Source organism: Microtus pennsylvanicus, chromosome X, assembly GCF_037038515.1.
Source record: "Microtus pennsylvanicus isolate mMicPen1 chromosome X, mMicPen1.hap1, whole genome shotgun sequence".
NCBI lineage: Eukaryota > Metazoa > Chordata > Mammalia > Rodentia > Cricetidae > Microtus > Microtus pennsylvanicus.
Genome location: NC_134601.1, coordinates 37,197,274 through 37,213,896, shown reverse-complemented (window position 1 = coordinate 37,213,896; position 16,623 = coordinate 37,197,274). Strand labels below are relative to the sequence as shown.

At 41.8% G+C, this 16,623-nt stretch overlaps 1 protein-coding gene across 1 annotated transcript; it reads left to right on the top strand.

Moving 5' to 3' along the window:
* Positions 1-241: 241 nt before the first annotated feature.
* Positions 242-1,708, top strand: LOC142841455 (DDB1- and CUL4-associated factor 12-like protein 1). The gene has a single exon (XM_075958326.1). It carries the CDS (start codon positions 257-259, stop codon positions 1,706-1,708), a length of 1,452 nt encoding a protein of 483 aa, XP_075814441.1. The 5' UTR covers positions 242-256.
* The last annotated feature ends 14,915 nt before the right edge of the window (positions 1,709-16,623 follow it).

Sequence of the window (16,623 nt, the reverse complement as noted above, 5' to 3'; positions counted from 1 at the left end):
AGCTGAGCTGGCTGGCATCCGTGGCTCCACTCTAGCTCCTGCAGCACCGCACCCTCGGCTCTAGCCGCTCAGTCTCGGCTCTTTCCGCCAGAGCGCGCAATGCCTGCTGGGTCACCACGCAGCTTTCGCCTCCATTGCCGCCCACGAGCTCAGGACTCCGCAGGCTCTCTGAGGCTCGGTTGCCCAGCCTCAGGCTCCCATCGATTCGCTGTTTCAGGCCAACACCGCGGCGCTGCCTTCTCCAGCAGCACAGGAGATGCCACAGCCCTCAGGACCCTCCAACCGCTCGCCAACCACCATGGCCCCTCAGCAAACAGGTAGCAGGAAGCTGAAAGCCTCCAAGGAGGGCGCGGGGAGCTCTTCGTCGCCATTCCCCTCCGTGGTGGCGATGGCGGCAGCCGAAGCAGGCCAAGCCGAGGGGTCGCTGCTGCTGGTCAAGAGGCCACAGCGGCCCATGGCTCGCCATTCCTTGGTGCACTACCTGAAGGGCCGGGCCCTGGGCTACGAGGGCCACCCGAGGCTGGCGGGCTTCGAGGGCGACCTGCACAGCTACAGGGCCCTCAGGCTGCCGGAGCTGCTGAGGGAGCGCCAGTTGGCACTTGGCCCCCTCAACAAGGTGTTCGCATCGCAGTGGCTAAATGCCAGGCAGGTGGTGTGTGGCACCAAGTGCAACACGCTTTTTGTGGTCGACGTCAAGACCGACCATATCAGGTGCATTCCTCTGATTAGTGACAGGGGGCCCGACCAATCCCGTGGCTCGCCGTCCTGTGGCATTCATGCCGTGGAGCTGAATCCCTCCAAGACCCTCATGGCCACTGGAGGGGAAAACCCCAACAGCCTGGCCGTCTACCAGTTGCCCAAGCTGGACCCCATGTGCCTAGGAGATTGCCAAGGCCACAGGGACTGGATCTTTGCCATAGCTTGGATGAGTGACACTGTGGCTGTGAGTGGTTCCCGCGATGGCACCTTGGCACTCTGGCTGGTGGATCCGGACATGTTCGATTGCAGCATTGCTGGGCACGAGGATGCGGGCCTTCCAGTATATGCTCACATCCGTCCTACAGATATTGAGGCCATCCCTAAAGTCACAACCAATCCTGGTAACCGCAAAGTTCGAGCCCTTGCTTACAGCAACAAAAACCAGGAGCTGGGAGCCGTGTCTCTGGATGGCTACTTCCACCTGTGGAAAGCCAGGAGCTCCCTGTCCAGGCTGATGTCCCTAAGGCTGCCCTACTCCGGGGAGAACATGTGTCTCACCTACTGTGATGAGTTGTGCCTCTATGTTGTCGGATCCCAGTGTCATGTTTCATTCCTGGATACTCGCCAAAGCCAGCAGAACATCCGGCCATTCTGCTCCCGAGAAGGAGGCATTGGTGTGCATTCCTTGAGTGTCCACCAGCATATTGTCACCGTGGGAACAGGCCACGGTTCTCTGCTCTTCTATGACATCCGTGCCCAGAAGTTCCTCGAGCAAAGATCTGTAGCCAGTCCAGACATGTTTCCTGTGCCCTCTGGAAGGAAGCTCAAGCTCACCTGTGGCAGCGGCTGGATCAACCAGAATGGTTTCTTAGAGTATTACGCTGCTGGTATACATTTCCCCAATGCACTCTACACTCACTGCTACAACTGGCCAGAGATGAAGCTCTTCGTGGGTGGGGGCCCACTGGCCTCAGGCCTCCATGGCAACTATGCAGGCCTCTGGAGCTAAGGTTAGCTGAACTCACAGTATGCATTTATCTTTTCGGTCAATCTAACTGAACGCTGACGTTTTCGTTTTCCACATGCTGTTTTAACTCTGTTTCTCTCTTTTTTTTTTCTTTCTTTTTTACTTTCAGGCAGAGCGGGCCCTGATTAACCAGTGTATTTCTTAGCAGAAAGAGAGGAGAAGACAGATGGAGCTGACAGAAATCGCTTTGAGAAATTTTCTGCACCTCTCCACCATTCTTTGAACTGTTCATACAAATAATTTCCACTAATATTAGCTGTGCCGTCTCTGAGTGAGTGATCCATATAGTCCCTATGTGGAAGAAAACCCCTGTTATAATGTTAGACTCGTGTATGTGTTGTGTTATTTTGCTATTAGCTGGTTTAAAGACACTGCTTTTAGTTTTCATCACGTGTGTGTGATATATGAACAAGATTTTCTAATAAACAGAGTTTAGACATCTCTTCTGGAGCGCTAACCATAGTTTTATGGCATTGTTCCGATTGTAACATGCATTCCATGTTCCAGATTGCGTTCTTTTGGAAATATGTCACTCGTGAACTGTGATCATGGTGTATATAGTTCGTATGTTGTTGGTGAAAAACACACTTTTCTGAAAAGTTTATTATGTCATAGAATCTTGTGTATCAGAATCTCAGTTGATGAGGACGGTTTATTTATTCAAGTGTTCAAGTATTCTGCTAATTTGAACTTTCAAAATTAATTCCAAAATCGGTATTTTACTTTCAAGCCTTATCTTAATTTTATGCTCTGTCTTCTTACGGATCAAAGAATGTACTTGTTTTCACTTCTTGCCTTAGTACTGTCAAGACTTGTGGATATATTTGAATGTTTGTGGTTGGAGTAACTTACACAGAGTTTCAGTGCCATCATTCGATGCAGGGATATTAAGTATAAGTGTAGAATGTATAGCCGAGAGGGCAGAAAACACACTGCTCTAAGGTATAGACTGGATATTTTTGCAGTTGCTATTTTTCCTCACATATGTTATATTCGAGCATGTATAAACTTTCAAAAATCGGCCTTTAATTTAAGTTAAAAGAAAAAAAATGCAAAGAAAGAAAATGAGCCCATCCAGCTCACTGTGAAAGAAACGCCCCCTCTATATAAGCTCCAAATTAATTAGATTTCATTTTGTGAACTTCAAAGTTTCTTACTTAAAAGTGGAATATGTGCGTTACCAAAGCCTCTCATTCTGTGCCTCTAAAGGTAATAATATGTGATTGTGACAATGCTGTATGATTTTTCCAATAGAGGAGCTGGGGATTAAAAAGATAGGTGTGATTGAAGAACTTTGCCATTCAGATTAACAGAGGCAGTGGGATGCTATAGAGGTGCATTGGACTTGTTCTTAGGCGAGAATACTGAGAGTGATAAAGCAGCCAGGCCTTCCTCAAAACTGGCCAGGATAGGTTAGCCCAGGATTGGTATTGAGCCACGTTTCCATTTCCTTAAACATCTGACATGTATTTTGCATTGGTGTTGACAAACTACATGCTGTTCAGTACCAAACCTAAATTGCTGAAAAGAATTACTTGTGAGTTAGATATACAAAATAGTCAAACTTTTGTTTATAGAGGTTATGCAGGTTCATTCCGCAAATTATACAGTTTTGCTACATATCTGTGCAGTTCTTTTGCTTGCATGTATGGTTCCAACTCTCTTATAAATGATTTGAGAGCAGAGATTGTAAACTGCCATCTTTTATTTCTTTATTTGTGTACGAAGGCCGAACAAAGGCAATCAGTTATTATTTACTGATTTTTTTCTTTTGCCAATGGAAACCTGCACTTCAAATGGTAATAAATACTTGCTGTTGCATAGTAAAGAACCTTGCTGGTTGATTCCCTCTCCTGTTTTTCTTTAATAATTTCCCTAATACATTTTCAGGGCATGTTGTAGAACTTCATCCATTCATAAATAAAGCAATATGTGATACTTAGAAGATGAACAAAATTTTACTTTTCATATATAACTGGACATTAATCCTTTAAAATAAAAAAATTGAGATTTGAAGATTTCTTTAAAACGATTGGTTTATTTTACCAGAAATGTATTTGAAAATTTTAGAATATAGGTTTTTAATTTAGAAATAATTTATATAGGTAATTTACTTGAAAAAAATTTCCAAACTATAAGCTGCCTATTGTCTTATAAGTAGTAGGGTATTGGGGTGTTCAAGAGAAATAAGTTTGGAAATACAGAAAAGGAATCCTTCCACATTGGATGAGATTTAAAATAAACAATAGAAGGTAAAGATTTAATCTGAATTCTTCTCTGACTTGATTCCTTTTTTTCGTGTAGGGGGGGTTGTTTATTAGGGGAAATGGAATGGTAAAATGGGGAAAGGTCTGAGTGACCAGCTTCTGGGGACAGGAGTAGCAGAAGAGAAGAGAGAGGCAGAGGCAGGGAGAGAGAGAGAGAGAGAGAGAGAGACAGAGAGAGAGAGAGAGAGAGAGAGAGAGAGAGAGAGAGAGAGAGAGAGAGAGACGAAAAGTGAATGTGCACTGAAGATGCTCTACATGGCTGTAGCTGAGGACATGTCCTGTCAAGACGCTGAGAGCAGGCCAGTACAGATGCATGAATACTAACAGCTTAGCCTGGGACTAGCTACTAGGCAATCCTTAACCTCATCGTCTGTCTCTAGCTCCAGAGTGCTAGAACTAAAGATATGTATCACTAAACCTGGCATAAATAAACCTTTATAAGAAATAAAAGGTATCACTTATGATTCTGGGGACAAATTAGGAGGGGAGGTAGACACAATTAAATACATCTGAAACAGATGCAATACTATAACTTCATTAAATGAAAATTGAATTACTGTTTAGCCTTTATGAGTGTCTATGTGACTTTATTTTATATTACAACACATATAATCAGAGCATATTCAGGTGACAAATTCTCTAAAAATCTAATATGTACAGTTTTTGAGAATTCCTTGAACCTGGGCTTGGTGGTGCTTGCCTTTAATCCTAGCAATTGGGCAGCAGAAGCAGAGGCAGGCAGATCTCTGAGTTCCAGGACAGACTAGTCTATAGAGTGAGTTCCAAAACAGCCAGAGCTACACAGAGTATCCCTGTTTCAGACAAAGGAAAAAAATTTCAGTGTTAACATAATCGCCAGCTCCCTTTAAATGTATGATATTATCGGTTATATGCCTTTTAGAAGACAATCTCAAGATTTGGCAAAGTTTTAGTAGCTACACAGCCTAATTGTGATTGTATTTTGAATTTAGAAAGTTGCAATAACTTTTAAATCATGAAATTCTGAACATAAGTGTCTATTGCAGTACATGTATAAACTGAATTTTGTAATATATATTTATTCTTTACAGTTTTCTTACTTATATAAAACATGTTTTGATCAAATCCACACCACCCTGCACACTGATTCAACTTTTCCAGAATTAGAAATCTTTCTCGCTATATTTCTCTATAAACTTCATGTCCTCTAATTTCAAACCACTGAATGTAATTCCTCCTGCCAATATGTACCAGAGTGTAGGACCAACTCCCGGAGCTGTAGTTCTCAACCTGTGTATTATGACTCCCTTGGGGGTCATATATTAAGCATCCTGCCCTCAGATATTTATATTATGATTCATAGCAGTAGTATAATTACAGTTATGAAGTAGCAATGGAATAACTTTATGGGTAAGGGTCACCACAATGTGAGGAACTGCGTTAAAGGTGCACAGCAATAGGAAGGATGAGAGTGAGTCACCTACTAGGGTTCTCAACCCTGAAGAAAACTGGCTTACAATCCCCAAAAGTCCTCTGCTATCAAAAACTTCTCAACTACATGTGGGGCTCTGTGAGTGACCCCCTCAAAGATACCAAACTAGTAAGACATTGATAGGACAGTCCACATTATGTCTATAATGTATGAGTTACCTATCATTGCTGTGTGAAAACTACCAATAATCACTCATTCATTTACTCCTGCAAGCATATTTCTGACATAAATGTTTATTTTCCTGTGCTTTATTCTTTGAAATGAACTGATTTCTATAATGTTTAAAGTAGAAGAAAAGATTTTTGAAATAAACATACCCACTGAGGGGCTGAGAAAATGACTTGGTGGGTAAAAATCTTGTTCTGCAAGCATGAGGACTTGCACTTGGAAACTTAGAATTCACAGAAAAATCCAGACACATGAATATGTATTCTGTAGCTGCAAGTCAGAAAAAGACAAGTTCTAAAACCTTGCTGATGAGGCTATTCAAAAAGGATAGCTCCTGGTTCCAAGGTAAACTGCAATAGAGGATATGACCAAATGTCTGGCTCTGACCTCGACATACATTAGCAAGTACCAACACACTCATAAATATACACCATGCATATGCACTGTACATACAACACATACACATGCACGCGCACACACACACACACACACACACACACACACACCACCAAAGCCAGTGAAAGCAATTAAAGTTCCTCATCTAGCAAGAACATACATGTTAAATTTAAGCATTAATGACAAACCAAATTTAAACCTCTAGAGGTTGATTTTCTCTGCCTATAATTAATGTTGTGCCAATTGTCAAAAACATTCAGTTCGTTACTTATTTAGAGTGATTTTAGAAAACAATTCACCAAACCATCCTGGATGGTTTTCTCAGAGCTTTGCAATCTCTGCAAGCATGCAAACCTAGCTGCATTAAGCCTGCCCCCATGTGAGCAGCTCAAGAGGCACAGTTCACCCAGCAAGAACATTGTGTGCTAGTAGGAAAGGGAGAATGGAGATGGCACAAGCCATAAGAGTCCTTTCAAATACTGTTTCCTGATGGATGCTCTACCTAATTGATTAAATTCCTAGAAATAGCATTACTGAAGATTATGTACATTTTAACTGCAGTAGTCATTTTACTCCCTCCCAAGGTTTATGATGTTCACATTTCTACCAGCAATATCTCAAGAGTATTGATTTTCTTAAATATCTGTCAGAAACAGATGTTACAATTTTAAAGATATTACCCATCTTGTGGATATTTTACTTTATACTCACTCTAATTTGGGCATTTTCTTTTGATAACAGGTTTCGGTGCATAGCTCAGCATAACCTCAAACTCAGAAATTCTCTTGCCTAGACTCCATATTTCTAGGAATCAGTTTTTAGTATCAATATATCCAATTTAACATTTGGAACACATATGCACTACAGTGTTAATCAGTGAATATTTGGAATGCAAATGTATATGAACACTTTGTATTCTAAACACTGATACTAATTAACTTATGTACGTTATGGGAATCATAAGAATTTATAAGAGTTCCTGGGCTGACATGTAACTCAGTTTGTGGAGCATTCCCTTGGCATTCAGGAGCTCTGAATTCCATCCCCATCAGGATAAAACTAGGAGTGGTGATGCACATCTATATCACATGACTTGTAAAATTGAGGCAGGACAGTTAGAATTTAAAGGCCATCCTCAGCCACATAGTGAGTTTGAGGTTAGCCTGGGGTACACGAGACCATTTCTCAATAAACGAAACAAAATTTGTGTCCTTCCTGCTGTTTCAAGGAAACTCAATACAATGTATTGCTTACCAGGGACTCTCTTAAGCTACTTAGTATTAAAAGTAAAATTAATTTTACCAATATTCAACTAACAGATACACCATTACACTAGATCTCTATGTCAGTTTTGTATATAGGTAGAGAAGAATCCATGAAACAAATGGGCTATCTTATTGCATTATAAGGCTGTTTTGACACACTGCAATTCACTTAATATTGCTTTTTCGGGGGGTGAATTTATGTAAGATATTTGCAGTATTTATCTTTTACAAAAATAATCTTTCCAAATTTGATGACCTATCATTTAGTGTCAATAATACATTGATAAACTTAAAAATTCCAACATACAATTACAAAATATGTGTGATTAATTTCAGCATTGGAAATTTACTGGCATTGATAAATTTATCACCGTAAACGAAGTCTCATTTTAGATAGTTTTCAAACAAAGGGTCGAATCTATTCTCTACTCATATAATTGTGTCCTAAATAAAAAAGTTTATAGAGTGCAAAAGTAAAAGTATAAGCCTCAGAGAAAATGTTCTATGTTTTCTTTCAGTTATGGATCCTTATTGTAATGATCTGTCTCTTTAAGAGTCAAGCCACGACGATTCCCTTCCTGTTTGCACCCTCTGGCCCACTCTCTCTTCCTGTTCCCTCTCTTGGGTAGGCTTTCAACTTTCTTTCCCCTCCCTCTCTCTTTCTCTCTCGTTTTTCTCTCTCTTTCCCTCTCTGTCTCTTTATCTCTCTCTCTCCCCCTTCTCCCCTTTTGCTTCCCCTCCATAATTCCCTGAATAAATGTTTAACCTCACTCTGCATGTTGTGCCTATCCATGTCTCTGTCTCTTACCTGCCTGCCATGTGTCTCCCTGCCCGAGACCAGCCATGGCGCGGGGACCAGCATCCTTCTCTGCCTGAGACTGGATGCTCTCAGGGCCCACTGCCTGCCACTGCATGACCAGCTACCACTGTTTGGGGACCAACAGCATTTCTGCTGCCTGCTGCCACTGAGAATCCTGCAGCATTTTTAATTTTTCCATTACATTTGGTGTCGTGGCTCAGATAGGCTCTCCTACTCCAGTTGCTCTCCAGAGAATGGGGTCCTGAACCAGTTTATTTTTCCTATTCCCACCACCAGCTTCCCTGCTTCCATTGGTGAGTCTCCCCCTTTCTGCTATGGTTGTTTCCCTTAATTAAAATTGTGTTTGGACTGACGTGGGGTCAGTCAGCCTGCTCTAGCACTGCAAACTCTGTGAATTACATTCAATTGGGGACCCAGGATCTCTCAGATTCTTTGTCTTTTTTTCCCATTTCTTCTCTTTCTTTCTTTTTCTTTGCCGTAAAAAGCCGCCGAGAATGGATTCTAGCCTCTCTGGCTTCCAGTCACTACTGGATCCAGCCAGGCCTTACCTTCCCACTCATGGCCTGGAGGGATGCTCCCCACTGAGTCCTGAAGGTCACATGCAGATTCACATCCTGCCCACAGTCGAGAGACATCTCAGAGTGTGCCTAGTGGTGTTTTGCGAGTTTTCACAAATTCAGCTGTGGGTAGCAGCCACCCATCTCCGTTCCCCAGATTTTTTTAATTCCAGCGGTGGCATGGTGCAGCCCTTTGCTCAACTCTGTGATTTAGGCGTGGTAGCTCAGCCAAAGGGCAGATCGCACCTTTATGTCTATCTTATTAAGCTTAAAATCCCTGCTCAAAAGGTGCGGCTTTTTCATACAATATGTGACTGCTGCCATTTTGATTGGGGTCAGGTGACTTTGCCACCAGCATGGCTGAGAGCTAGGTCAGCTGACCAAGTTCCGGACTCTTTACTGAGGTATTCCCTGTCTGGTTCTCCAGTGTTAACTCTGTTACCTTACCGCCAATTTAGGTCAGGTGACCATGATCTCCCACCTTAACTGAAGTATACCCTGCCTTGACCCCAGTTTTCACTAAATTCCTCTTGTTGACTCTTTCACATGATGTTTTGTGCATTGGCATGCCTTTGGTAGGGCCTACGAAGAGCGTCTACTTTGCCCAATTCCTGTTCACTCTATGTGTGTGTGTGTTCATACATGTAACTTAAATAACCCATGTTTACTATTAAATATTATAATTGTTCATTTCATCTCATTTCAGAAAAAAAACACGTCTTATGTTTTAAACTGGTATGTACTTTTAAGTCTCTCACAAAAATACCTTATATTTAATTCATCCCTCATTTAAAATATATTAAGCTTTTCTCGTCTATTGTCAGTTCTGCCATTAACCTTATATTGCAAGCAGCTTTTTCTTCTTTCTGCCTTTTTACGAGTGCAAATCTTACCTATTAAGAGCCAGTACAGTCAAGCATAGACCCAACCTTTCAGGCAGATTCTATACTGTAGTTAAACCTAATAAACAGCCCTCAAATGCTAAGAGATCTGGGGAGTATGATATTTAAATATTTGATCTTTAAAAACTTTTCATAACAAAAGGAGACAGGTTGGCTACTAATAGCAGCAGCAACAGCAGCAGCAGCACCCTTATTCCTCAAAAAAAAAAGACAAAAGACAAATGGGCACACAACAATGTCCATCTTCACTGGGCCAAACTGCCTTTCGTCTGAAAGATCTCAAACTGAAGATCAAACTGAAGATCTCCTGACATGGACAAAATTACTGGAATCAACAGGCTAGCTGCTCAGGTCAATTTAAGCTTGTCTTCCTACATATTTCTCAACCCACAGGATCTTCTGAAGCCTGGCAGGCCCTGCGCTAAATAGCAAAAGGCAAATGCAGCCTTCTACAACCACGGAGGACCCTGAGGGTGCTCTGGGTGCCAAACAAGTAAATTCTTTGCCATTTTCTAATCAGTAATTCAAGTAAAGTATTATCCTTCTCAAAGATCTCTGATGCAGTTTCATAGCTGAGAGGTTTTGTCAGTTTAAAAAAATACAACCTCATCAAACAAATTTCAGCTCAAATTTCTCTCTCATGATGCTTTGCATAATTGTGAAAATACTTTTCATTGTGCAAAAATACCTGTCACAGTCATTAAGACATAAATATGCTACTGTTTATGCAAGGTATCTGTCTAAAACTAGTTCCAGGGAGCCGAATGGAAGGGTAGACCTTAAACAGGTTAAATATACCCCCCCCAATTCCCTGATCCTAATTTATTTTTCTTAATTTAACTTTGTCCTCTGTTCTGCCAATACCTTAACCAGGTGTAAGAGATACCAGACATTTCCATGCCACAAACACCGGACAGGAGCAAATAGACCAGCTATGCCAGAATGTGGCCAGCACTCAGCCTTCTCAGGTTCCTCTGCCCCAAAGATGAAAACTACAAATAAGCAGTCTTGAGAATCTGCTGCCCCAATTTCTTTAACCTTTGGTGCTAATCTCCTGCATTTTCTTATAAAAAAGAGATGGGAATATAATGTTCTGTCTCTTTAAGAGAAAAGCCACGCTGATTCACTTTCTTCTTGCAGCCTCTACCCCACTCTCTCTTCCTGCCCCCTCTCTCAGAGAGGCTGCCAACTTTTTCCCACTCTCGCTCTCCCTCTTTTACTCTCAATCTTTTCTCTCTGCCCCCCCGTCTCTCTCTCTCCAACTTTCTCCCCTTTTCCTTCCCCTCCATAACCCCCTGAATAAATATTCAACCTCACTCGGCATGGCGTACCTATCCATGTCTCTGTCTCTTGCCCACCAGCCACGTGTCTCCATGCCTGGGAACAGCCACTGCTCGAGGACCAGCAGCCATCTCTGCCTGGGACTAGCTGTTCACAGGACCCTCTGCCTGCCACCATATGACCTAATACCACCGCTTAGGGACCTACAGCATTTCTGCTGCCTTCCTGCCTACTGCAACCAGGGATCCTGTAAGATTTTTAATTTTTCCATTACACTTATATTATGAATACACAAAAAGTATGTAGGTAGACAAACAATCAGAAGATGGATGACGTGAATCCAGAAAGCAGCTATTTAGAAGAAAAGGAAACAGTAGGAGAGCAAAGGGCAGCATTCTGCCTTAGGTTCAGGGAACATGTGAACACTCACCAGGCACACACTGGGCACAGTGGGGCTGGCCTGTCCCAGCTCACTCAGGTTTCCAGGACCCGGCAAAGCATGCAGGAAATCTCCTGCTTCTGCGGGCTTCAGTAATGCCTCCCATAATCCACTGTGCCTGGCCTCCGCATTCCGGGCAATGTAAACTATCCCATGATGCATCAGTTTGTAGTCAAGTGATGAGCCCACACCCTCTCAGATCTTCTGCAATTTAGTAAACTTCAGCTTTTGGGACTTGGGCTCTCAAATTAGGTAACCCTGCTTTGTTTATCTCTCCATTATCTCTTTAACAAACAACCTAGTTAGTGCCTCGGGCCTGTTCTTTATTTGTTTCCCTGGAGATAGTTTTGCTAAGCATTTTGTTTTGTTTTGAAACCAGGTCTCATTTTGTAGCCCTGGCTCACTGACTTTGAATTAACTCAATAGAGTACCAGGATTAAAGGCATGGGCCACAACACTCAGACAGGATTTTCTAGGCACAACTTACTCAACTCAGTTGGTACAATGTAAAATCAACCATAGACAGTATAAGCAAAAGGTCTTGGTTATGTTCTGACTCGCTTTATTCACACACATTTAAAATTCATAAATTGGTCAAAGAATCATTTTCCTTTTAAGCAACAATTAACCCAAAAACAAAAAACACAAAAAAGGAAAAAAACCCTCGTAGCTTGACAGTCTTATAAAGAAAGAAGGTGTGCCAGGTCTGGTGCAGACTACAGGCTGCAGACCCTGGCTCTGGGTGGGTGAACTGACAGATTTGTGGCCCAGATGCGACTCACACAAAGCAGAGACAGGCAGGACCAGAAGTTCAAGTCTAATTCCAAGGAGGCAGGCAGGTCAGAGCTGTGAAGTTTTAGGTTTTTTCATACTTGATCCAGTTAATACTGATAAGGTCTGTGGGTAACAAGAGGAGGGGAAAAACAACCGTGTGCCAAGGAAAACAGAGGAGGCTGTCAGTGCTGGAGTTGAAATCCAAGGAAGGGTCCCCCTCAAGGCAAGTGTGCTTGGAGGGTCTCCGCCCGTTTCAGGTACTCAGCTGCCTTCTTCTTCACACCATCCTGACAGGCAGGGGACATGTTACTTCAAAGAACAGAAGGTCCAGTCCCTTCAAAATCCCTGGCCAGAATGTGCCTCCCCCTGCCCTAAGTATTTCCCATTTCATAGGGGTATTAAAAAGAGAAAGAAAATTCTGTCCAAGGTCTCTGTGAGAAAAGAAGGCTCCTGAACCTTCTTTGTTTCCTTAAAATACATTGTAGATGTGGGAGGTCAGTGTGGAGGTCACTGGTCAACCTCAGATGTAGTATCCCCCTTCCATCATGACTGTTCTCTGCTACACATGCCTGGCTCACCAGTCCTGTTTCTGTCTCTGCCTGACCTTGCCATAGGAACACTTGGTCCCTGAGCACGCTGCAGCATACCTCTGTGTGGGTTCTGGGCACTCAAATTCAGTCCGTCATGCTGGCACGACAAGCACTTTATACACCGAGCCACCTTCCCTTCTGTCCCTGCCTTCCTTACTGCCATACTCACCCGAGATACCCTGGAGAAGGATGGGCACCCTATCCTGTTAGTCTTGAGCGCAGCGCCATAGGCACCCAGCCTTCCCTTTCTGCAGCTCTTGAGTGATGAGCTCTGTGGCCTAGATCAGAGAAGCTGGGGCAGGTTCTCCATCTTCAGCCTCTCTATTTTGTCCTCCTGGCTCCCAGGATTCCTTGTCCAGCCTTTGGACTCTACCTCCATGTCTTCTAGCTCACTGGTGTGGGTGGGGCTGGTACCTGTAGTTTCTATAATAAAGCAAGAGGATTCAAGCCAGACTGGCCTTCTTTCCCCGGGTCCAGCCCAAGCTTATTTTGTTCATTAGTTTACCAAATTGCCCCCACTGGAGGGGACCAGAACCTGGAAATACAAAATTCACTTGAATAGAGAAAAACAGTGGTGTTCTGTATGCTTGGTTTGGCTGAGGAACTTTTTGGAAAGGCTTGGTTTATCATTGCTGTTGTATACACAAGCAAGCACAGGCATTGGTGTGCTGTTGGTGCACAAGTTTTAGAAGGGTTTTTTTCCACACTACATGGATTCTGTGATGGAACTCAGGTTGCCAGGCTCATGAGACAAATGCTTTCTACCCCTGAACCATCTTACTGACCCATGGCCATGAACTTCTGGTCTTTCTGCCTCTGTCTGTCTAGTGCAAGGATACAGCCATGTGCCACTTCACCTTTGGTTTGTCTGTTTGTTTTATTAAAGATGGGATCTCACTATGTGATGTTGTAATTGGAGCGGCGGGGCTGGGTCACCAGCAACCCGGCCACCTGCCTTTATTATGCCCCGAAATAACAACACTCAAACTGTATTAATTTAAACACTGCTTGGCCCATTACCTCTAGCCCTCACAGGCTAATTCTCATATCCTGATCAACCCATCTCTAGTAATCTGTGTAGCATCATTCTTACAGGGAAAGATTCAGCAAGTCTAACCCTGCAGTTTGCTTCATGGCATCTGGCCCACAGAGGGGAAGCATAGCGTCTCTGAGCTCTCTTCCTCTTCCTCCCAGAATTCTGTTCTGTTTACTCCTCCCACCTATGTTTTAACCTATCAGGGCCAAGCGGTTTCTTTATTGCTTAACCAATGATATCAACAGATTGATATATGACACTCCCAAATCACTTCCCCTATTTCTGTAAGTGATGTGGGAGTGTCATATATCAATATGTTGATTTCTTTGGTTAAGCAATAAAGAAACGGCCTTTGCCCATTTTATTGGTTAGAACATAGGTGGGTGGAGTTAACAGAACAGAATGCTGGGAGAAAGTAGCTGAGTCAGGGAATGGCCATGGTTCTCCCAGTCCAGAGAGACGCAGTTTAAGATCTTTCCTGGTAAGCGCACCTCGTGGTGCTACATAGATTATTAGAAATGGGTTAAGAGGCTGAAACTACTGGGCCAGGCAGTGTTTAAAAGAATACGATTTCCGTGTAATTATTTCGGGTAAAGCTATCGGTGCAGGCGGGTGCTAGGAACATAGCCCCCTCCCCCCCCCCCCCCCGCTCCAATCACATCAATGTAGGCCTGGCTATTCTGTAATTTGCTATGTAGACTAGGCTGATCTTGAATTCACATATCTGCCTGCCTTTAACTCTCTGAATGCTGGGATCAGAAATGTGTGCCACCATAGCCAGCTTTTCCAGTGTCAAAAGGTATTACATGGTGCTGGAGTGTTAGCTCAAAAGTTAAGAGCACAGGCTGCTCTTCCAGATGTCCTGAGTTTAATTCCCAGAAACAACATGGTGGCTCCCAACCACCTATAATGGAATCTGATCTCTTCTGGAATAAAGTCAATAGAACACTCACAAACATAAAATACATAAATAAATGTAAAAGAGAAATGTTTAAAAAATTAAAAAAGAAAATATCTGTGTAATAATATAACAACATGAAACCCATCCCTTTGAATGATGAATATATGCTAACAATTATAATGTAAACTGTCACATGAACAAAACATCATTGGAACCTTTATTTCAAGCATATTTCAAAATCTCTCTAAATAAGGAACCTCAAAATATAACAACTTTTTGTAGAAGTGCAAATTGCCAAGTATAATGAAAATGTTCAAAGATGTAGAAAATTCACTAACTATAGTATTATTTAAAATGCCAGAAGCTACAACTGGAAAGCCATACCAATATGCATCCTTAAAACATGAGCCTGAATGGGAAAAATTTATGGAAAGAAAAAGAGCTATGAGAAACTAAGGAATGCAGAGAATTGTAGAAATATTCTGCTCAAGTAAATATCATGCCAATTGGCTTCTAATACCAAGCAGTCACCCCTGAAACATAAGTAACACTATACAGACTGATAAAGTTGTGAAGTTGTACTTCTGCATTCAGAAAAGTCACACACACACACACACACACACACACACACACACACACACCTACTTCAGAAGCAACAATTAATGGAAAAAAAGAGACCATAAGTTTGAAAGCAACGAAGAAGAGATACATGGGATGGTTTGAAGAAAAGAAAAGGGGGAGAGAGAGAGTATAATTACATTATAATATGAAAATAAAAGAGAAGTTATACCTGCAGTTTTTGACTGGGATTAAATATGCATGATTTAAGAAACTCAAACATAATAGGCTGTTTCTAATTAAATCTTTGAAACTTCGTGAAATATCTTTGAGTTGTGACTGCCTTTCAACTCTTAAACTGAAACACCGTTTTAAAATACAGATAAATGAACAGAAAACCAAATCCTTAAATGGCTACATCACCAAGTATTATGCAGTTTTAATGGCACTAAAATATTTAAAATAAATCAGTATTCTTTCAGGGTAAGTGCATTTTGTATACTATAAATTTAAAGTCATATTTTAGAATGTTATTTTATAAATGTATTACAAGGACTCAGAAAGGAAAATTTCATATCGTTTATTTTATTTTATTTGTTTTTGCCTCAAGATCTCACATCTCATGACTGATATATACTTGGTAGTTTATTCAAGTGTGACTTTAATTAATTAGGGATGCATTGCATAGACGCTCTTGCATAATACGGACTCTAAATATCTTATTTCCCCTCCACAAAATGTCGTTTGTTGAGAATCGGAGCCATAAATTCAATTTTCTGATTAATCATGCAGTTTAAGAACTATTTCGTCCAAATAGACTAGGGTCCCAGAAAGCCAGTCCATGCAGTAGAAACTAGTCCCAGTGCCTTTATCAATGGCTGCTCAGTCAGCACCCATTGTCAGACACATTCAGAGAGTCTGGTTTGATCGCATGCTCCTTCAGTCCCAGTCCAACTGGATTTTGTGAGCTCCCAATTGAACAGGCACGTAGAGGAAGTGTAAATTTTTGAGTGAATAAATAAAAACACCTGAAAAATAAATAAATAACTATATAAGACATTTAAGAATACAAAAAAGAACTATTTTATAGTGTTCCCACTCCCAAATGCCCCAAAACAGTTTTCTAATTTTATTTCTACTACTTTTTGCACTTTCGCTTCAAGGGTAAATTCCATGTACAAGCCATGTGTTTTTCTTTCCCACCATCTCAGTTAATCTTTCTCATATTTGTACTCCCTAATATGCTCCAGTCTCAGAGTTCTGACGCTTTTCTATGTTATCCTTTTTATGGCATAGGAAAAGGTAAAATAGTTTGGTCTGTTCAATGAGAAACTATAGATAGTGCCTCATGGAAGAAACACGGAGACTCTGTTTGTTCCATTGTTACATATGAGATGAACAAACATTTCAGAAATAAGTAAGCTATGTGAATACATTCAAGTGGTGTATATGAGTAACTCCTGGATTTTAAT